The sequence below is a fragment of the Balaenoptera physalus genome (assembly GCF_965194825.1).
Source record: "Balaenoptera physalus genome assembly, chromosome: 3".
Lineage (NCBI taxonomy): Eukaryota > Metazoa > Chordata > Mammalia > Artiodactyla > Balaenopteridae > Balaenoptera > Balaenoptera physalus.
In genome coordinates, this window is record NC_138890.1 from 133501775 (window position 1) to 133525331 (window position 23557).

At 38.3% G+C, this 23557-nt stretch overlaps 1 protein-coding gene and 2 long non-coding RNA genes across 13 annotated transcripts in view; 1 reads left to right on the top strand and 2 right to left on the bottom strand.

Annotated features, from left to right (window-relative positions):
* LOC309658591 overlaps positions 1-23251 on the top strand; it is a 77042-nt gene extending 53791 nt beyond the window's left edge. Inside the window, exons 3-4 of one of the 3 annotated variants that reach the window (XR_014262279.1) lie at positions 17022-17120; positions 20212-23251. This is a non-coding gene — a long non-coding RNA (uncharacterized lncRNA). The remainder of the gene's footprint in view (positions 1-17021; positions 17121-20211) is intronic. The other 2 variants (XR_014262280.1, XR_014262281.1) reach the window with 2 other exon arrangements.
* The window catches only part of MAP3K1 (mitogen-activated protein kinase kinase kinase 1), an 81032-nt gene that overhangs the window by 35822 nt on the left and 21653 nt on the right, over positions 1-23557 (bottom strand). For 5 of the 9 annotated variants that reach the window (XR_014262240.1, XM_082457066.1, XM_082457065.1 and 2 more), the window contains exons 2-3: positions 2240-2390; positions 1389-1589 (exon numbers count right to left, since the gene is read on the bottom strand). Coding sequence is in view for 8 of the 9 variants with exons in the window: in XM_082457066.1 (XP_082313192.1) it covers positions 1389-1589; positions 2240-2390 (352 nt within the window). In the remaining variant the exon portion in view is untranslated. Of the gene's footprint in view, positions 1-1388; positions 1590-2239; positions 2391-23244; positions 23327-23557 lie in introns of all 9 variants that reach the window. The other 4 variants (XM_082457070.1, XM_082457069.1, XM_082457068.1 and 1 more) reach the window with 1 other exon arrangement.
* Positions 8372-17015, bottom strand: LOC309658621. The gene is made up of 2 exons (XR_014262328.1): positions 11771-17015; positions 8372-11448 (listed from the first exon to the last, which is right to left on the bottom strand). It is a non-coding gene; the product is annotated as an uncharacterized lncRNA (long non-coding RNA).

The following is a 23557-nucleotide window of genomic DNA, read 5'->3' on the forward strand; positions in this document are numbered from 1 at the left end:
ATTTCCATACTGTAAGAAAGAGATGCCAACAGCCCCCAACTGTTCGAGGTGAAGCACCAGATATGCGAGTGAAGAAGCAGTCTTGGATATTCCAGCTTCTGCAGATGCCATGGGGAGCAGACATAAGTCACTCCTGCTGAGCCCTGCCCAATTTGTAGATTCATGAGCTAATAAATGATCCTGTTTTGAGCAGCTAATTTAAAGGTGTGTCCACATAAAGCCAATAAATACTATTGAGAATTTTGGGCTTTACTGTAAAAATTTTTACTTAAAATTTACTTTTTGAAGTATTTATATGCTTTAACAACCTCAGATGTGAGGAAAACCAAATCTCCCCTTGTGGTCACTATATCTCAGTCATTTTGCCATTCACTCATTTGTTCTTCAAGGTTAGAAAGTTTAACTTGCTTTCTGCCAGTGGAAGTCTGTCTGTCTCTCTCAGAGGGTTAGCACCTATCTTTTTATAAGTCTCTTTGATGTCTGGCTCAATACAGAAGACACCTACATTCTCATCTATGCTTCTGCATTCAATCTGCTGTGATACGTTGTTTTTGGTTAAAGTACATGAAGAAAATCTGGCCTCACACAGATACGTATTTGGAAAATCCTTTTCAAATAATGATGAATATTCTTCTTCGATACTACATCAAAGGAGTGGTTTCCTTAAAGGAGGCTGTAATGTGGAATCTGAAACCACATAAACAAATTTTTCCTACTGTTACATTAAAATCTAGATGGTTTATTTTATATACTTGGAATGGATCATTTACTAAAGAATGATTTTGTTTCATCATTCACTGGTCATATGGAAAATTCTGCTTCACTAAGTTATGCAGATCTTCTAAAAGTTCATACATTTCATTGTGCAATATACAAAAAAAAATCACATTTGATAATATCACTGGCCTATAGAAAAGTCTAAGTATTAGGAAGCTTTCAAGCTTACAGTGGTGGATATGAGTTTTCCAAAACTCTTAATTTTTGCTTGAAGTCTCAAATTTTACCACTAGTGAAGAAACGTATCAGTTGTTTTCCTTGAAGTGAGTCTTACTTAATGCTTCTTAAGGAAAATGTCTGCCATATACCCAAGTGAAGAATACAGTTTCTACAGTCATAGCTTTAATTCAGGCAAATTCACCAGCAGTTTTACCCACCACTGTAAATGTCAATGCAGTGAAAGAGGCAAATAACATCTCAGTTTTATTACAAATTAGTTTTGACCTAATGGATCCACAGGAATCATCTCAGGGCAGGTTCCCCCAAGCAAGGGTCTGTGGGCCATACTTTGGGAACTGTTGCTCTAATAGACGGCTAGCCAATCTTTTCTGTGTTATAAATAAGTTTAAAGATTGTAGAAACTTAACATATTTGCTAAAGCATTAACTTACAGGCACCGGGGAAACTTTTTTTCTCCTTACTCCTGGAGATTCAGATTTCACTGTGCGGCCTGATGGGGAGCTGCCAGGGGAAGGACTGCGTCGGCCTTTGGGAGCTGAGGAAGCAGCGCTTGCCTGGCCCTCTCCTTGAGACTCAGCTGCCAAGGTATTAATTTCAGATCCATCTCCTTTAATAGGGATTGGTTTTACCACCTAAATTAAAATGCCAATATTTTTATTACTTAAAACATGAAAAAAAAAAGTAAATTTGAACATCAGACTAAGGCATGAGCTAAGTGAGTTTTTTACTATGCAGTATTATACAAATACAACAGACAATATATCAACTTCTCTTTATTATTACCTTAAGCCATAAATGAAGACCATTTTTTACCCACACAGATTTTAGTCATTTAGGCTTTATCAACTAAATGTTGATAATACATAATACATTTTAAAATGTTGTCATACATGATTTTAGAAGATTTGGAATTAAGATCCTTAGATCCTACCTTAGAGATAAAACATCAAAATAAAATTGGAAAAATTGCTTTTCTTTTTTAAGTACGATGTAAATCTCTAATTAAAGGATTTCAGATACTGACATTAGAGGGCAGTGTTGCTTTAAGCATTACCTCTCCCACTCAATCAAAGGGATTAGTTCTTAGAACAGTTTAAGTTGCTTAATGAGAATAGTTTTAGTTATGTTTTGTTCAAGTGTCTAGAAAGTATCAAGGCAAATAAAACCACTGCATTTAAAATGAAGAAGGAAAAAAAAGCTTACAAGAGGATCTATTTACGCTTAATTTTCCATTTCCTCCTATGCTTTCTTCCTTCTTAGCAGGTAACCCACAGTCACTCACCACAGGGCCTCTCCTGTTTCTCCTTTCCAGCCACTCGTGCTTCCAGGCTGGCATACAGGTTGCCTTCAGTTTCTCCCTAATCATTCGTTCTTCTGGGCGATCGTCCATCTTGTGCAACCCCTTGAGAGTTTCTTTATTCTCCATCTCACGCCTAAAATGGAAGGAGAATGAGATTTATATATGAAAAAAAATTTCCAAGAACAAACAGAACAATACAGTTCTATTTCATACTTTCAATGGACATGTAACTAAAAAGATAACTGCTAAAACCCCCAAATGATTTAAGCAAGATATGAAAATATCATTGTGAATCACACTCTATTGTTGAAATTATAACATGGATAGTGTTGAATGTTGCCTGATAACATGAGTTTAATAATATTAGCCTTTAACAAGAAAGGTTCTGGGCTTCCCTGGTGGCGCAGTGGTTAAGAATCCACCTGCCAAAGCAGGGGACACGGGTTCGAGCCCTGGTCCGGGAAGATCCCACATGCCGCAGAGCAACTAATCCCGTGCGCCACAACTACTGAGCCTGCGCTCTAGAGCCCACGAGCCACAACTACTGAGCCTGCATGCTACAACTACTGAAGCCCGTGTGCCTAGAGCCCATGCTCTGCAACAAGCACCACAATGAGAAGCCCACGCACCACAACGAAGAGTAGCCCCCGCTCACCACAGCTAGAGAAAGCCTGCACGCAGCAACGAAGACCCAACACAGCCGTAAATAAATAAATAAATTTATAAAAAAAAAAAAAGAAAGGTTCTATTTAGAAGGTGCAGGCTTACTAGTAATATTAATGCAGACCTTTGTTTCTAGGTAGTTAATAAAAAGCATCCTAAGACATTAAGCACTGCATTAACAAATACATTCATGAAAACTGCACTGTTTCTAATTACAGCATTCTAACATACTCAAGTATATAACAGACAAATATTTAGAAGAGTATTTTACTACTATTTATCCCAGGAATTCCAACAATTTAAGTCAATATAGATAAAATCTGGTGGATATGCTCATTTGCTGAAATCAGCTAAATATTTAATAAGCTAAGTGAAACCTAACCACATCTTCTGTGATCCCACAATATTTTTTCAACACCTCAATGATTAGATTTGTTTTCTCAGAACATGATATAGTACTTGGGGTACTCCATATATAAACAGTAAAAATTATCTGGTACAAACATTTTGACCTTTACCCCATAATATATTGTGGGGTTACCGTAATAAAATAACCTGCAAGCTGGTAACTTTTGAGAACTATTTCTACAAAGCCTAATAGGTAAAACATCCACTAACTTCAAAATACACTCATATCCATACATGGATATATGCAACACACAATATATACAGGCATGGGTTTTAAAACTGGTTCATAAAGAAAGAGTTAAAGCAACTGCATTCTGGGAGAAGTAACCATTTTAAAAATACTAAGCTAACTTCAGTAACTATTTTGGAAGTTCTGTAAAGCTACAGAATAGTTATTTTTTTACACTGATAGGAAAAGGAAATACTCAAGGAAATACCAGAGATGATAACTGCAAGCTTACCAAAAAGTCCAATTGAAACTCCTCTAGGAATTTTCCAGCTAATCATAACTATAAAGGAGCAGTATTTGCAAAGAACCAGCAAAAAAAACAAAAACAAAAACAAAAAAACCCCCAAAAAACAAGACAAAAAAAACCTACTTAAAACTAAATATGCACTAGAAAGGAAATAACAGTTAACTGGTTTTACTTAAGCATCAACACTGTGAGGGGAGTGAAAACCAGTATGTTAAACACCTCTGTGCCAGAGACTGGCCTAGATATCTTTAGTAATGCAAAGAACACTAACATTTGAAACTTGCAAAAACGGGCATTAAGACCGTATAGTAAAATATTTCCACCACGCAGGTACAAAAACTGTCACAAAGAAAGAGGCAATATGGGAGGGAGGGAGGGAACGAGGGAAGAAGTTGATTTTATAATTTACTTATAAGTATTTGGCTGTTTTTCCTTCCCTGAATATATCATGAAGTGTAAATGTTAGGGGTGGGTCAGAGGAAAAGGGAGGGATGAGAGGCTAAGGAAGGAAGGGAGGGAGGAAAGGGAAGGGAAAAAGTAAGGGAGAGGGAAAGAAGGCAGGGAAGGTAGAGAGAGAGAAATACTTTCTCAAAAATTCATCCTGCTCAGTCAATACTTACCCAGGGAAGCTCAGATTTATAGGCAATCAAATTCATGGGCTGATTGCATACTAAAAATTCACTTACAACTCTGGTTTGAAAAGCACTTTCCCCCCTGTAACAATGTTGCAAGGCATGGCTTAGGTTCCCAGGCTAGTAAGTCCCACTGTAGAACTGCAGTGCATTTTTACACCAGATGGTGCAGCACTCCCTGACAAAGATGCTTATCTTTCCCCTGGTCCTAGATGTCTCTCCTCCCCCAAATTTGTTTTATGAGCATCTCTTCTCAATTCTGTATTTTCAGTGTCTTCTCCCTAGTACCCGCTCAAACACACAGAGAACTCTCCTTATCTAAACAAATCTTCCTGGATGATGTGGCTTCCTTAAAGTCACTATGATTTTCCTCTTTCCTTTCCACTTGTTTTCAAAATACTGTAATCTTTCAAACCAATTTCTTATTATAAATAATAGAGGATAAACATACTAGTAGCTCAACTTCTGCACACATCTAAGATTATTTCTTTAGAATAAATGCCCTGAAATGGAATTGCTGGGTCCAAATGTACACAAATTAAGACTTCAGATAATACTGACAAATTATTTTCAAGAAAACAGATCTTCCATTCAAAACGCCCAGGTCAAGTTGCCAACTTAGTTGGTCTGAACTAGCAACAGCTTCTTCACTTTGAATCTTACTCCAATCCAGGCTTCACAGAGCAGCCAAGGTCACCTCCCCCATTAAAACCCTCTGGTGGCTTCCCCCTGGGCTTAGGCTAAAAACCAAAATGTTATGGCCTGTGAGGCCCCGCATCATGCAGTCTTACCTCAACTGAAGTCACCCGGACCGCCCACCCCCTTCTGTTGTTTCTTTCACTGCCTGGCTCCAACATCTTTCCTGCTCGGGTTGTTTGCACAGGCTGTTTCTTACTTGTCTACTTTTTACCTTGTTCATTTCTACCCACTCTTTGGCTTTTCTTCAACTCCTTACAGACCTTCCCAATCTCAAATTAGGAATCTCGAGTTCCACTCTTTCACAGCTCCATACTTTTGCTTTAAAGTGCTCATTGCAATTTGCAAACCTGTAAACCACCGCACTCCCCCCAAAATGTAAGCTCCACAAAGGTAGGGAACAGTGAGTCTTCCATCTGCGGCTATACAACCAACATCTAACAATGTCTGGCTTACAATAGGTATTAAAACAAATATTAAATGAATGATCATTTACTAACATCTTTGGCAGCTCTAAGGATCTTCCTAGTTTTAATACTCATGTTATTTAATCTTTTTACAGTTCTGTATTTAATTAAGACTCAGTTTATAATTTAGATCTTATTCAGTAGAACAATTTTTGTTGTTCCTAAATTGATCTGCAAATATAAATCTAAGTGTTTTTTCTAATGTCTTCATAAGTAATAATTATATATCATTAATTCTAAAATGTGTATTTTTTCACATTAAAAAAAAAAAAATTCACCCCACCTAAGGAAGGCAGCTAGGACCCGCAGCGTGTCCTCCTGGAGCCCCAGCTCTTCCGAGCCTGCCATGGGGGCCCCTGGTCCCAGGCCCCATTGCCACCTCCTCCACTAAACTTGTATAAACTTTCCTTTCTTAGTTCAACTTTCCCATGCCTGTGCCTCACATTTTAATATCGCTGAAATCTGAATGCCTCTTAGAATCAAATGCTGTTATAATTTAATGGACAGGGTTTTAAAAATTTCTTCATGGTATAGAAAATAATGGTACAATATATAACCAATGGAATCTTAGATTCAATGACATATACAGTAAATTCTATTCTACTTGCCAGGAAAAAAAAAAATCATACTTACTTAGCTTCAAAACTGGAAAGAAAAACAAGTTTTTCTTACATACTTATCGTTTTGTTATAACCTTAACATATAGTCTTCACAGATCAGACATAAACAGGGTTTTTATTTTTACCAGCTATGTGTGTATGTCTGCATGTATATAGCAGTGATTAGTCATCTTATCCAATTAATATCATAGCTATAGCAGGAAAGTTTTGTTTTTTTTTTTAAACACAAACTAATCTAAACAGATAGTTGCAAAATCACTGTGCGATTAGAGGGCCTCTAATCCATTTTGGTTAAACATGAATAAGAGAGTTATTCTTGCCCTATCTATTACCTAGAACCATACTTCTTATTTTAACTAAAATAGTAGCTTGTATATTTCTGTTTTTAGCAAAACATACATATTTTGAGAAACTACTTTGAAGAGCTAATAAAATTTTATTCAGATAACTATGAGAAACTTAACATTGTTACAGATTAAGCTTTATCCTCCTTTTCTATTTATTTAGAAAACATGAGGTTTCTTGCTTTTTTTGGTTTCTAAACATTCCTCAGAATGAATTTGTGATTGACCTAGAGCTTCAAAAAACCTTTTTCCCCTGAGGTTAGGTTTCTAGTTTAGACTCTTTCTAGACTTACAGAATTTACCTGCTATAAAACGAGACGCTTCAATGGCCCCTTCTCAATGAAGCCACTCAGTCCTGCCTTTATCTGACCCGCTGTGGTACCAGCCATTGTTGATTAAACTGCCACTCTTGTAGCTCTCCCCCACCTGTTTTCTAGGAGATGATTTTTCCCTAGTTCTGTTTCTAACACTCTGACTAACCTCACTGGTATCATATACTAGACCCTCTTCCTGGAACCCCTTAAATGCCAGCCATTGCCCTCTTCTCACAGCACTAAAATACTCTCTTCTTAAGCACACCAAGATATTTCACATCTCTCTGTCTTTGCAGATGATTTATATCCTGAAAGGAATACGCCTTTTGTCATCTCATATGCCTTCAGTAAAGAATTTCCTACCACCATTCTACAGCAGTTAGCCATTCCCTCCCCGTATGCTAGTATTAATTATCATACAGCATAAACTCAAGTATTTGTTTAAATATCTGCTTCCCTCACCACACTGGGAACTCTTCTGGGACAGGTTGCCACATCTTATTCATTCTTCTATCATCAGTGCCAAATGTCCTGGACAGGCCACAAAAGGCACCCTACAAGAAGCCAGAGGGCCTATCCAGCCATAGCCAATTCCTCTTCCCAGGGTGGTGTCTGACACCCGGGGCACCATGCTTTATATATTTGAACCCATCCTGCAGTCCACAGCTGGCTGGTGTAAGAATGTGCCCTGATCCAAACACCCTCTACACTGGATGGTGCTATACATCTTAACCAGACCTTCTCTCTATGGGAGTTTGAGTACAAGATACATGGAGAGTGTCATGGCAGGAAGAATGGCATCAAAATAGAGAAAAAGAGCAAAGTAGTAAATAGGAGCAATGAGACAGAAATAAGGCAGAAGAGAGAGAAATTAGTCAGAAGGAAGATGTAGTTAGAGACAGGGAGAGGGGAATAAGCAATAAAATAAACATAAGAGTTGTACCTGGGTCCCCTGTCCATGATGTCAACCAACTGGAGCTACTTTTATATATACCTCCCCAGGTGGTGAATCATCATGTTCTCCAGAGGCCACATGTATGTGGAGAAACTTCACGGGTCCTTTATTTTGCACTGAAATAAACCCTAACATGTCTCTCTTCCCTGCAACCCCGAAGAGCCGGATGAAAACACTAACTCAGCACATTCCCTGGCACACAGAGGACATTCGATAAACACTGAAAAACAGAATCCTACAAGTTTACTATAATTTCTTTAAGGTATTTCTTAAATGGTTCATCTTTAGCATGAAAATATAATATTAGTCAACAACTAGTGATCGGAGAAGTAACTGCCAGACTTATGTCAGAACAGAAAAAGTGAATGTTATGGTGTCAGGCAAGGTGTTAGGTGCTTCATGAGTATTAACTCACTTCATCTTCCCGACAACCCTCTCAGGTCTTTACCATCTGAGGTCTGGAGAGGCTGGGTTACAAGCCCAGGGTCACACAGTTTTAAGTGGTAGGAACAGGCTTCAAACCCCACTCGATCTGACTCTGAAGCCTGTGCTCTTCACTGGTCTAGCAGGTCACTGTCAAATCTGATTTTGTTTTTACAGCAAGTCAGCATCAGATATCTAAGTTGATATCTACTTGATGAGGATTCAAAGAAGTTTAAACAAGTTTTTTAAATGATGACTTTCGTTATAAGAATTATAGAAGCACATTAATTTTATTCATTAGTAGAGTACGTCACTGTAATAGGAGTAACAAAGACTATAATGATTATATGAAACCTTTCTGGAGATTAATGGGGTTTAACCTTAGTATACATAGAGATTTCCAGAACAGTTTAGATTATGGATACCTTTATTTAGAGAGAATCTCAATTCTCTCAGTGTCCAAGCAATCTCAAAGAACCCTGGAAAATGCACTGAATTATTTGGGACAGGCACAGTTCAGAGCCACGCAACTGAGGTCTGCTTGTGAAGTTATCTTAGCAGCAGGAACTCACATACTAAAACCCACAAGCTTTGTTACCAAGAGGAGAGAGAGCAAGGGAGGAACTATCTCCCAAAACAAAACTAGACCACTCTGGGACCCTTAAAATTTAAGTTGCCGGGCAAAAGGCAAAAGAAGGAATGACTTCAGAAAGGATGACGAGAATGTGGTGAAGCATAAAGGCTAACAACAGAGGCTAACCATCCCTTACCATCGACAGGGCACTGTCTAACAGTGGGTCATCTCAGTCAATTCTCATGAGAATGGGACTCGTAACTATCCCACTGGCAGATAAGAAAAAAAGCAGGGAGGTTATGTGTCCAAGGTGATAAAGTCTGTATGTGAAAATTACCGGATTTAACTCGGATATGAATGATTTCCAGGGCAAAAGCAAACTTAGTATTTACAAGTGCTTAAAATTCATACACCTAGATCTGAGGCCAAAAAATCTGTATCTCAGTGATGGAACAACTCTGTTTTTCCTTAAGATAATTTCTCCAGAGATATATTGTCATTGGCAACTGTTGGCCTTTCCCCTCTTCTGAGCAAGAAGGATTAGATAAAATCATTGGTAAGGCCAACCCTTCCATTTTTATGTAATGCAACATTTACAACATGTCTAATTTTACATAAGAAATAATATATAAAAGTGGCTCACATTATGAAAATTAGTCCCCAGAACATTTCATTCCAGGTTGTGCTCGGTAATGTTTGGCCCTAAGAACTAAAGATGGCACAACTCCTATTTATTTATACCAAGAAACAGGCAACTACTTTTTTTTTTCCCCTCAGTACAGAGTAAGTATCCTGTCTTTAGCACAACAAAGGACTGTTGATTTCTTAATATGGGTATGGCCATAGTATAATCAGTTTTATAATATGTTGAATCTCTATCAGAAATCTTCATCAGGGTGAGAAAAACTATTTCTAGTATTGTGTGCAAACCTTCCTATTTAGTCCTTTGAAGGATACACGCACAGAATTTCATCCTCAAAAAGCTCATGTTCTGGTTAACTACATCAAAAGTTAAATAATATGGAGGTCAAATAACAAAGATGACAATATAGCTTACTATCAACAATGATTACAAGCAGTTTAATACCACCTTAGTTATTCTGATTGATTCATATTTATAAATTATTCTAAATTGTCTTGCACATACTAAAAATCAACTTATCTGATATCAAGGATTCCTTTCTATTAAAATATCACCCCATTTGAGTTTTAAGATTATAATTATTCTCCACTAAAAATTACAGGATTCTGAAAAGTAGAACATGGTATAGAATCGTGATAAGTATGTTTGAAATTAACCAAAATTACACCAAAAAATTAGTGGATAATTATACTGCAAATACTCGCTCTCTAGCTGACCTAGGTCAGCCTAGACAAGGAAAGTGCAAGTTCTTTGAGGGCAGGTCCTTTCCCCTGGCATGCCCTGCAGCCACAAACAAAGCACCCAGAGCAACAGATGCCACAGACTTGATAAGCAACCAATGATTTGGAGTCAGAGCAGCTGGTTATCACTTCAAATCAACAAACATCTGGGAGGACTTCCCTGGTGGCGCAGTAGTTAAGAATCCACCTGCCAACGTGGGGGACATGGGTTCAAGCCCTGGTCCGGGAAGATCCCACACGCCACGGAGCAACTAAGCCCGTGTGTCACAACTACTGAGCCTGCGCTCTAGAGCCCGCAAGCCACAACTACTGAAGCCCGTGCGCCTAGAACCCATGCCCTGCAACAGGACAAGCCACCACAATGAGAGGCCCATGCACCGCAGCGAAGAGTAGACCCCGCTCGCTGCAACTAAAGAAAGCCTGTGTGCAGCAACGAAGACCCAACGCAGCCAAAAATAAAAATAAATTAAAAAAAAATAAATTTATACATTAAAAAAAAAGGACCTGGGAATAACACTGCAGATGTCATTCCAGCACATGTAATGGACACACACAGCCTGCTTAACCTGTAACTTCTACCACAAATGAGTGCCTTTGGGACATATAAACAATTTCAAAGAGAACAGGAAGAATAGTCGAAAGGTCTTCCTACTTCTAAATTAGTAATTCATAAAAGACTGGTTTAACAATCATTGTACAAATATAGTAACAGGGAATTTACAAAATGCAGAGAGCTACTAGACAGTATTAAACCATTCTTAAAAGCAGCAACTCTATGGAAGTGTTTTTTGCAGTCAATTACCTTTGACCAAGTCTATGGAGTAAACTACATGCCTCAAAGTCTCCCTTTAAAGAAGACAAGTGAATCAAAAAGAAAACTGTATTTTAACTGTATAGTTCTTCTATACTGTATGTTTTTATATGTATGCTAGAAATGTATGAATATATTTAAAGCAACTGATATTCTACAGAATAATGAGTAAACTCTACAGATTGATACGTAAATTACTTCTGGTAATTACAACTCAGTGTGCTACAAATTCAGTCAGACACCATTAAAATATGTATTTTTTAATGTACATAAAATATTGATAACTACCAATTAGGACACTATTATGATTAAGAGGATATATTAAGTGAAGAAAGAAAAAAGATTCTAGTTTTTATTTTATGAATCATATTTGTTTAATTTTTTTGTTTAATTCTACTCAAGACTACTTAATGACTAAAAGACACCTTTCTTTTTTTTTTTTTTATTAATTAATTTATTTATTTATTTATTTATTTATGGCTGTGTTGGGTCTTCGCTTCCGCGCGAGGGCTCCCTCCAATTGTGGCAAGTGGGGACCAGTCTTCATCGCGGTGCGCGGGCCCCCCACCATCGCGGCCTCTCCCGTTGCGGAGCACAGGCTCCAGACGCGCAGGCTCAGCAGTTGTGGCCCACGGGCCCAGTCGCTCCGCGGCACGTGGGATCCTCCCAGACCAGGGCTCGAACCCGTGTCCCCTGCATTGGCAGGCAGACTCTCAACCACTGCGCCACCAGGGAAGCCCAAGACACCTTTCTTGATCACAAATATTCATAGGAATATTCAAATGAATTTGATAAAACTGCCTTGCAGGAAAAGTAAATCTTGTAAAATTAACATATAAACATTTCGGATGGATTTCAACAGCCTTCAAAGTTATTGATACATTTAAGGTAAAACATCAAGGCTAGACTTTCAGGTAGACATGCTTATATATGAATAAATATTATTAAACTAAAAGGGCTATGTTTCTTGTGGCTGAGAACCCAGATAAACAAACAAAAACATACAATGCAAAACGATTTTCCAAATCATCTCGACACCTACCTAGTCCCAGAAAGAACATAAAGCAGCAATGCAAAAACTTGGTTAAGATGTTTCCTGGGACATCCGTGTCTCTCAGAAATGTAGCTAGAAGATTCCATTAAAAGTCACTATATTCAAGTTATTAATGTACCACAAACAAATCAGTTTAATATGCATTCCCAGTGATGTCACTCAGTAATGGAACCAGGATGTTTTATCAAAATCTGAAAAAAAGAATCATTCTTCCTTCTGAATGTGTTAACAGATGAATATAAAAATCATCAAATTAATATAAGTATGAAACTAATTATGTATACTTTATCAAGCTGGGGGATATATAAGATAACAATCATATGTATTGACAAGTGTATAGGTGACCAGTCAAGAAAAATGTCAAACTGCAAATAGAAGTTAAAACTCATCAGGAGGGGGGCTTCCCTGGTGGCGCAGTGGTTAAGAATCCGCCTGCCAATGCAGAGGACACGGGTTCAAGTCCTGGTCCGGGAAGATCCCACATGCCACAGGGCAACTAAGCCCGTGCGCCACAACTACCGAGCCTGCACTCTAGAGCCTGCGAGCCACAACTACTGAAGCCCGTGCACCACAACTAGGCTCCGCGCGCCCAGAGCCTGTGCTCCACAACAAGAGAAGCCACCACAAAGAGAAGCCCGCGCACCGCAATGAAGAGTAGCCCCCGCTCGCCACAACTAGAGAAAGCCCGCGGGCAGCAACGGAGACCCAACCCAGACAAAAAATAAATTAAATAAATAAATTAAAAAAAAAAAACAACTCGTCAGGAGGAAAAGCTACTTCAGACAGCTCAAACATACAGCAAATTCAGGGGGGAAGTAGTTATGTAGAGACAATCAAGTATATGCAATGACTATTAAAATTGATAAGAATTATAAAGAAAATTAAAGGAAACAAGATGAATCAAGTCAGTAATCAAGTTAGGTTAGTAAGGAAATGAATATCCTAGAAGATTTAGCAATTTGAAATTAAAAAAAAATTATTTTTAAAAAAGCAGTCAAGGAGAAAAACCAGAGAAGGTGAGGGCAGGTGTCTCTTCAAGTGAACACCCCTCATGTGTGGGCATAAAAGAAAACAAATCAGACTAAAGTGAAACCAACACGTTGTCAGTTCTATAATGTCTTATGATTCAAGTTCAATGAAATTCACTGACTTGTCACAAATTATGAGCTGAAATTTGATGGCAATATTTATGCAGACAAGTGAAAATTGTAAAAATAGTCAGAACTGGACAGAAATGAATTTTGTGATTTTGTCAGATTCATCATGTCACAAAATATATGAATATCTTAGTGACAGAAAAACTGAATGCAGTTCTGTTACCAATGATAAACAAAACAAATGGACTGAAAAGTTGCTAGGTGTCCCTGGAACGTTTGTTACTTAAACTAAATATTTTACAAAAATACTTTATTTACTCATCAAAGTAATCAATTCTGTAACAAAATTTCTAAGTACTACTATTCTTCTACCCATCTTCCTATGGGATAAGAGTCACACTATTCTTTTCTTCTCACTCGTGAACTCAAGAAAACCTACAGGTTTAATGTAAACTATTTTTTAAGAGTCACTGTTTACAGGGGGAGTTTAAGACCAATATGGTTGCATTTCTCATTTGTTCCTTTCCAATAAAAACCCATGAAAGCTTCAAATACTTTTTACTCTGTAAGCCTGTATTCTTTTAGTATTCAGTGCTAAAAATTCCACTGTTTATTCCTTCCTTTGTTGTGTCCTTGATAACTGGCGAAGAACCTTTAGAAACCTTTGGGGAAAAAATGGGACGTATGAACATCCTCTTCAATTGTTGAATATAGATCAGTAAGCAAGGAAAAGGATGCTAATTTTTTACAGTATTTGGCTAAATGTGTATTTCCTTTCAAGAATTCCCCTTTCAGGCTACTTGACAAATCTAGGGTTGGGAATGTGTAAAAGACAACTGAAGCATAAATGTAAGTGAGCTTTCATACTACATTACAGAAGTATATCGGAAGTCCCTACACTACTACTATTAGGGCAGTTTTCAGAAAAGCAATGTGTCCTGTCCTCCATCGAAGGGCACTGGTACATAATCTATGAGACAAAGCAGGTATTCCAGGGGGAAAAGATGGCTGCTCTTTCACCATTTTTGTTTTCATCAAAAAGCTCCCAAGTCAGTGTTATGGGGGGCTCTGATGTATGTTTTTCTTTGGAACCTTCTCCAATGGGTGTGTGATTACATTTTTACTAAGTCAATTATCTTGAAAGAAATGTGGCAGCTTCAGTTTGAATATTCTAAAAGATCAAATGAACAAAACTAATAATTGCAAAAGTGGTATGTTACTGCACATTTTCCCTCCCACAGTTTAAGAAAAGTGGTTTAAAGTTTAAAATGTAATATTTTGAGTACCTTCTGTGTTAATAAAAACCCTTGGACTGTTTTTAACATCCCCAGATTAGTGGATGAGAAGGCATATAGTGCTGAAGTAGAGCACAAAGCCCTCTTACAGCCTTTTTGCTAGGAGAATGATTTCTTTCAAACCCCGTGGAACAGCTAGCGCTATTTCTACAGTACTTCCTCCTAGCTGGTGGAAAGGCATGTTAGCTGGGATGCTCAGAATGAGGAAGAATGACTTCCTGACAAATGTAGCTTTTCTTCTCTATGCTTTTAATGCTAGAAAACCACTCTGTTCAATGAATGTTGGCACGCCTACTACGTGTAAGCTCTGGGCTAGGCAACAGACATACAAATACAAAGTGGGATAAAGAAAAGTAAGACAGGGTCTCTATCCCTCTAGGCGCTTAGTCTAGCAGAACAGAGAAAACAGATGCCGACCCTGCTATAATAGAAGTATTTTAATATATCATAAATAGTTGCAAGGATGGAGTGGATCTCCATCTTAATTTTATCTAGGAGAGTCCTAGAAAGATCTACAGAGGAGGTGATGCCTGAATAATATTTAACGAAAGAACAGGGCTGGCAGGCTTGGAGCCAATGAAGGCTGAAAGATTTTCTTGACAAAAGAAACAGCTCTGGTGAAAATAATGTTCTATAGAATATTAAACAGTTCATGATTCTGCTGTTTAGGAAACACTAGATAAAATAAACACGTTCATTTAAAGACCTATGTGCATCATATATTTTTCCAAGAGGGAAAAAAAAAGAAGGTAACGCAGTATTCCTTGCACTTATTTGGCACAGAAGTCCTTTAAGCAAAACACCTTTGACAGAGTAGTGGTCCTTAGAATATACTGTGAGAAATCTGTACAGGATCATCTCTATATCCTTTCTGGCTCAAATGAGTCAATAGGTCTAAGAAGAAAAATCCAGAGAAGAAACGAACACCAGCTGTTTTAATGTCTTAATATAAGGCTTCACGAGCTATCATAAAATTCAGCAATTGTCTTTAGTGCAACTAAGTCTCCAAGAATCAAAATATGTGGGAAAAAGATTATCTGACAGCCAGCTTGAGATGAGTAAATTCACCTGGTACAAACTCATCTTAAGAGAAGTGGATGTCAGACATACAAACGTGGCCCAATCTAACCACTAGCAGAGGCCAGAGTTTGTCATTAAGATTTGCCCCAGGCCCAGTCTGCTCACTCTCTGCCAAGGACTTAGGTCTGGGGTGAAGACGAAGAAGGTATCAGCCAAAAAAACAAAGCCAAAAACCCCTGATAAGCAATTTGCTCTAAATATCTCTATATGCCTAGAGAAAAGCCCCAGAATCTGAAATAAAAAAGGGGCCTGGGGCACGGTCCTCACTTCACTGCAAACCCCTGGAGCTCTGGCACAGTGGAAGCACTCGTGTGTCTTCAGCACTGATGACAGCACTCCTGGCAGTGATTGGTGGGAAGCAGATCGGGGCAGAAGCAGCATCAGTGCTCAGCAGAGGCAGTGAGACCAGTGTGGCTGAAAGAGGTGAGGGCGATGGCCGAGGAGGCAGAGCTGTCCAGAGATGGCTACAGGGAACTGACCAAATTCGTTCACTAGTCATGCCAGGCCCACACTGGGGAGTTTAGAAAGTACAGCGGGGGTGTTTGTTAGGGGCATTGATGGGGCAATAGCCACCCAAACCAGTAAAATCTTGGTTGTACACATAGCAAAATCAAAAGGGCTTCTTATTCAACAGAAATGACATAACTTGAAGGACATGTTCCTAGGATAGGGTAGATAAAGAAGTCATACCACAAACATCATCAAGACGTATGGCATGGTGGTCAGTGGCATGAGCTCTGGAGCTAAAATGCCTGAGTTAAAATCCAAGGTCTGACACCTACTTGCTGTATGCCTTTGGTCCAAGTTATTTAACCTCTCTGTACCTCAATTCCTCACTGTAAAAAGGATAATAATACCTACCATATAGAGTGGCTACTAGGATTAAATAAGTTTATAGGTAAAGTGCTTAAAAGGAAGTTCACCTCCCTAATTTTCTTCCATTAATTTCTTTTTTCTGTAAAATGGAGATAATAGCCAATATTTATGATGTACTTCCTACGTGCCTTTCACTGTTTTAGGCCCTTAGCACATAGTTCTCATCTCACAGTTTTAAAATGAATGAACATGGATGAAGCACTTAAAATAGTGCCAAGTATATGGTAAGCACACAGTAAATGCAACTACTACAACTATTACTATGACCATTATTTATGATCTGCTACTCTTTATGGAGCACCTCCTCTGTACTGGGTATCATGCTAGGTGCTATCCTTACAGGGGCTCCAACTCTCACACGAGGCTACAATGTAAGACACATTGTCTCCCTTGTGCAGACAAAGAAACGCTTACAGAAAGATAAGTAACTTGACTAAGGATCCACAGTAAGTGGGAATTCTTTGTTTCAAAACCAGGTCTCTCTGGCTTCAAAGCCCTGTGCTCTTCCTTCTAGTCTATGTTACACATAATTGTTTTTAACAATATGTTAGTTGAAAAACAGACGAAAATAGCAAAATACAACTATTTTTTTCTAGTTTCAGGAGGTAACAATGTTGATTAGAGACATCTGGAATGTGAAGACTGCCAAACAAGGCTACTACATGGCCCACTACCCGTGGGGTGCAAGGAGGGAGGTAAGAAGACAAAGGAGGCTCCAACTGTGTCTTTAATATTCGTTTCTTTAAAGCACAGATACCCAATTGCAGCAAATATGATAAAATGTTAACATTTATTAAATACAGGCAACGGTTTTATGGCTGTTCATTATATTATGCTCTAATATTTTCCCTCTGTATGGTTGATATATTTCCTTAAAAATAAACATGTGCTACTGAATTACTCTTCTCTACATTGTGGGAGGCTTCACAGAACCAAAGAAAAATAACAGGATTGGGGAGTCTTGAGATTAAGGGCCAAGTCATAACTAGGCCATTAGCCAGCTACATAATCTTAAGTAATTCACAACCTTTCTGTAATTCAAGAATTTACCAAATCAGATCAGACTACAAGATTCAGGGCCATCCAGAATGAACATGATTCATTTATTAATGCCACTATGTAAATGCTATAGTTCTGTGAGGGAGAAATAATATCAAAAAATATAAAGCTCAACAGGATCCACAAACTCCCTCTAATTGTTATATCTGGAGAATACCTCCCAATAGTTTATTTGCATAAAATATTCTTCGTACATCTATAATCCAGTGGCTCCTGGTGTTTTAAAATGTGAGAATCCTTTCTCAACACTACCAATACCATAGAACAAATACGGATCCACAGACCCTGTGAAAACTCAGGCTAGAAATTACTAAACTTTTAGACTCAGTACCCCTGATAGGCACTATGATAAAAGCAATTCAAATCTAATTACTAAAAAGGGTACGTATTATGTACAAGGGACTCTATCAAAGCTCTCTCAGAAAGATAAAACAACCGTTAGGAGAAACATTCAAGAAAGGAGAGACCACAAAACATGGATTTCAAGGGTTTTTTTTTAAACACTGAAAACATAAACTTTTCTAGTTTTTGGTTTTTTTTTTTAAATGAAAGAACCACAAATTTCTCTTCCTTAAAAGACACATAACCATTTTGCATATTCAAGTGCTCTGAGTCAAAAAGATATGAAGTAGTAGCCTGAAATGAGAAATGAAGCATGGTGGCTTTCTGGCCAAGTCTCAGCTTCAGTTGTGGCAATGTTCCAATCTGAATTCTAACTCCCGAGTCCAGGGCTCTCTGCAGCCACAAAGCCTGCTTTTCCCATAATGTGGTATCATCATTTCAGAAATGCTTAATCTGTGTCAAGTCAGAGAGGTGAGAGTTTGCTTTTTTTTAAATGGAGAAAAGCTGGGATACAGTGTTAACATTTAATGAGTCATTCTGACTGCTAATCTGAAAACACAATTACTGCTAAAATTTTTTTGCTTTTGTATTATTAAAAAACCATAATATTTTCAGAGAGTGCTTGCCATTCAGCCAATTAATACTCCTTATTTAAGTAACATGAATAGATGTCACTGCAATTTATTTACTTATTTATTTTACTTTTAAGATCTACTCTCTCAGATGCAATTTATTCTTTAAACTGAAAAAAAAAGTGACTCATCTCTGGTTAATTACATCTGGTATTTAGGATATAAGCTTGACATATTTGGGTTAGACAACTTAAACATTTTATATGGGATGAATTTTAATACCTTACACAATATATTTTTTTGTTTTTGACTTCAGGATTTTAATACAAAATATCATCCCTCAGTGGGTTGTACGATTAATCTGTCTACATCAGCAAGTATAAATCAATTTAGCATACAGTTCACCTCCTTTAAAAAAAATCACTCCCTACTTGCACAGTCCAATAAACAAGTGGAAAAGCTGGAGACAATTGATGCCTAGCAATGTATTAAGCCAATACACCACAAACATGCCAATAAACTACAAATAATGGCCATGTAAATTCTTAAATGAAATCTTTTACTTCTGATACTGGTGTGTTTGCTAGTGTTCATGTTCTCAACCTTTCATAGATAAGAACTACCGAAAAGTACCACGTGGTTTATTTTGAAGTAGGTATTTGGATTTGAACCTCAGGAATCTCCCCGAGTGACCTATGGCCAAGTTGTGATCCAACAATCTCTGTACTAATATCCCCTGGGAGACTGAGGTCTCCCCAGTAGATCTTGACCAATGTCATAAATTCCTCAATCCCTTTCAGTTATTCCGGAATAACTCCTATTCACTGAGTGTCCATACACCCATCTTAAAACAAACAAAAAACCCTTCAGCTAGAGAATACATTAAAATAATGGGAAGGTTTTGAAACTTGCAAAGTGCTGAATCATGCCTATGTTTAGGTTTTGTTTCTACAGTTGGTTTTGGAGGCACAAACTCCCTCTAAGAATACTGGCCACCCTAGTTAATCCATTGGAAGATAGGATCAAGAGTGAATCTAACTTCTTTGTTCACTGTCTGGCATAAATTACCTATTGGAATTAATTATAGTACACAGTTGGAGAAACCAAGGATTCAAAGTGAAACAACATTCTAGGAATGGAATGGGAGGAGAGAAAAAAAACCTTCGTTCAATAGGTGGCACTCTTTCCTTAAAAATGTAACTTAGGCAATTATTAATATTAAAGATGTCATCTGCCCACAAATAACTTGAAAGAGAAGCCACATTAATTCCGATATCCTGTCCCAAATATAGTCTGAATCATTACATTCTGTCTACCTAAATAATGTCTTCTCATTTCAATGGAATTTTGTAGGTGTTCATAAATATGCTAATTTCTTTTCACTGTAGCAAAAGATACAATTTAGGAGAACCAAAGAATTGCATTCATTTTAAACTGGCAGGTTCTGACTTATTATAATTTAGCCTGATATATGCTTCAAAAGCCATTCTTCCTAACCGTTTTCTAATTTTAAAGAATTCAATTATAAAAGAATAACCTGAATGGAAATGGGGCAAAGAACTATACTTGTACTTTATAAATTGTATTATTGTTTTTGTTTTAAAACATGACAGCAACTCTTTCATAAACATGCATATTAATATTCTTTTTAATTAAAATAACTGACTAAATTCATTATCATTCTGGCTGATACTCAAACTCAAAACTTTTAAGTTGAAAAACAGAAACAGTGTCGACAATTAATAAAATGTGAGTTTATCTAGTATACAGAAGAAGCAAAAAATAAAAATAAAATTTGTCTAATTTTCCTTAGGTATATCCTGTAGTTCCCACCTCATCACTCAAGTTCAAGGGTCCTCCTTTCCTTGGAGAAGCTATCCCAGAAGCTGCCTTCAGCCTTCCCCACTGGTCACAGCCCCTCTAACTCGGTCGGGGAGGGGGGGCAGTCCTTCCTCGGTCCCAACTCAGCAAATAGCACTCTGTTATAATGGTTTCTTACTTGTCTGTCTCCAACGTTTGACTGTGAGATCCTTGAGAGCAGAAATGAGTCTTAACTTTATGCTCCTTGCCCTAGCAGAAAGCTTGGCATATGGCAGACACTCGATAAATATGTGCTGAATAAAGGAATAGATTGATCTTTGCCCTCGGGCTGTGTTTTTTCTTGATGGCAAGGCCTATGTCCTACTCATCCACCACTCTAACAGTACTGACTCTCAAATGCCTGGTACTTGTACACAGCAGGCTATGAGGAAGTAACACCTTTCCAATACGAAAGATCTCTAAGATGTAAATAAGCTTCACTGAGGCCTTTGTGTAAACCAACTCCCCACCATTAGTTTTAGGAACACTGCAGAAAGAGAGAAGAGCTGGGAATACCAGTTGTAGTAAGAGTGACAGATTTCACCCCCAGTAAAACATTGAGATGGTCAGTAAAAGAAGCCCAAAACCATAAGCCTAGACACATGCATTTCAGTGGAAAAAACTTTTCCATAACTCTGGAACTTGTCCATATCTCTAATTTTGTTACTATCTGTTGATTTTCCTGTAGTTAACAGGAAGAAAGAATTCTGAAGAAAATCCCAAAAGAGTTTGTGCCTGGGAGGGAAGAGGCAGAAGCCACAAGACTACATCCTATTAGGAAGAAACCTGAGTGGAAGAAAGGGAACTAGCTGAGGAGGTCAATGAATGGGGTGTCTCCAGGGAAGGGACAGCGCTAGAACCCCCAATCCAGACTCCTCAAACCTGGATTCTCCTAGTTTGGGGGGGATACGGCTAGCAGGATGCATTTGAAACCACAGCATAAGCATGAAAAAATAGAGCATCTACTTCTAGAATGTCAATTTTATTCCAAGATTTGGGAGAGGGGTGCAGTGACAGTTTTGTGTTAAAAATACAAATATGACTAAAACATAAAATTCAAATGAATTAAGGTAAACAATGAGACTAGGGACTTGAATCAGTTCTGTTCAGGGTTCCAAGTAAGCACTCCCAGAATGGCAGGCTGCAGAGCACGCTCCCAGGTCCTTTCTCTTCAACAGAAGTTTGCCGAATGGATGTTCACCAATAAGCTAAAGCAGCTGTTCTCAACAACTTTCCCACAATTTGACAATCACATATATATGACAAAACTTCACAGATTTGTTTAGGGGACATAAACAAATGTTTATCAATGGCACAACCACTAGCGACATATAAGTAACAAGTCACCCTCTACCTGAAGCAAAGATAAACTGCCTAAGTGCCAAAGTATCAGCCATATCTCTACCACTTTCCATCCAAGAAAGTCTATCAGTTATGCAAGATAATAAGCAATATTTACAAGGATATTTCTAAATATGTCCTAAATTATTTTTCTAAAAAGAAATCATTTTAAAACTTTGATATTTTATTATTACTAAGAAAGTATTCTTGGGTTACCTCCCCAGACTATCGCCACACCCACACCTTCGACATCAAAATCTGACTGGCTACCAGTCAGGTACACATGCTGCCCAAGTTAAAATGGGACAGTACACTGCTCGGAGGAATCTGAGCTAGAATTCCCCACTATCCTGGACAGTATTTCTGTAAGGTAACTACTAACAGCAATTAGGAAGAGGGTAGAAAAATGCAAGAGCCACCAGGAAGGCTTGGACAGAAAGCAATCCTCTGAACATCTGGGGCAGGAAGGTCACTTTAGTGTTCACGTCATTCTAAGGGAAGGCCACAAAACATGAAAAAAAGTGCAAGTAGAAACCATGAAATGGATTCCAAGAATACTTACAACCATGTTTTTGTAAAGACATAATCTCTATGGGGGGCAGGGATTTTTGTCTTGTTTCATCACTGCTGTATTCCTAGTGCCTGGCACGTAGCCAATTCTTAATAAATTTGTCAGGTGGATGAATGTTTTGTTACACCATGAGCAATAATAATTTAAACACAGAGAAAACTCCTACCAACATATTTCATAACCATGGCAAACTTAATCACAGACTGGCTTCCTATTCACTATGCAGTCAAGTGCCCTCCAAGCCCCTTCCTTAAGGAAATGTCAGTGTTTGAGGAAAGCACACTCACTACTTTAACAACAAACCTCCCCTCTTTGCTCCGTCTCTTCAGCCTATAAGCATTCTTCCTTCTTCTTGCCTTAAAACAAAACCCAACCCAACCAACCCCAAAATGCTTCCCCGCTTTTGCAAATCCTTAGGCTTCTGCCTCTCTCCCACTCCGTCCTCCTCCAGCTTCTCAAGAGGAGCCTGGGCTTCCTCACTGCCCTGTCATCCCTTAAGGAAGCTCAGTGGCTCCAATGCTCAATACTCCACTAAATTCTGGCCTTGAGACAGTCACAGCTACCCTTGCATCCTGCCCAGTGGCATTACTACTGCTGACCACTTTCTCCTTGGGTAAAATCATCTCCTCTGCCTCTCAGGTATCATTTTCCTGCAGGTTCTTCTCTGCTCTCTTCCAGGAAATCCTGGCACTGCTTGGAGGAATCTGAGCTAGAATTCCCCACTATCCTTTCAGAGGTATGGATGTAAGCCGGGGCCTACCTATCAAGAAATCAAAATTGCCCATAGGAAGTCCCCATTCATTCCTCAATTCTTGGCCATTGTGAGAGATTCTGAGAAACCCAAGACTGAACTGAGCAAAGGTACCATTAAAGAGAAGCGTCTCAGCCAGGAAACTTCAATCCCAGAGGTGGAATTACTATCAATGTAATAAGATATAAAGCTAAGCATATTTTACTTTCTACAAGTTGTTTTCTTAAAAGCTGTATATAAATACAATACACATAATAAAATCATTTTCAGGAGTCTGACACAATCATTCTTGATTTTTTTTTTGGGGGGGGGTGTCAACTCACGTTTTTATTAAGAGGGCTTTCTTAAAGCGCAACAGTATTTCTTTCTTCATCTTTTTTCTTCATTGCCTACATCATTTGTACCCTAAAAGGACAATCAACAGGCAGCATTCATGAAGTTGTCTCGTATCCAGTGGGTACATGAAAATGGTCAAACCCAGGTAGAACCTACAACTACTCCTCAGTTTTCTCCAAGAGCTTCTCATGAAACTAGCTACTGGTAATCAGTAACTAGCTAGAGAACACAAGAACTGAGTTATCTTGTTACCTACCAGCTCTTATCTGGGGATAACTCAGTTCCTAGAACAGTAGTAGC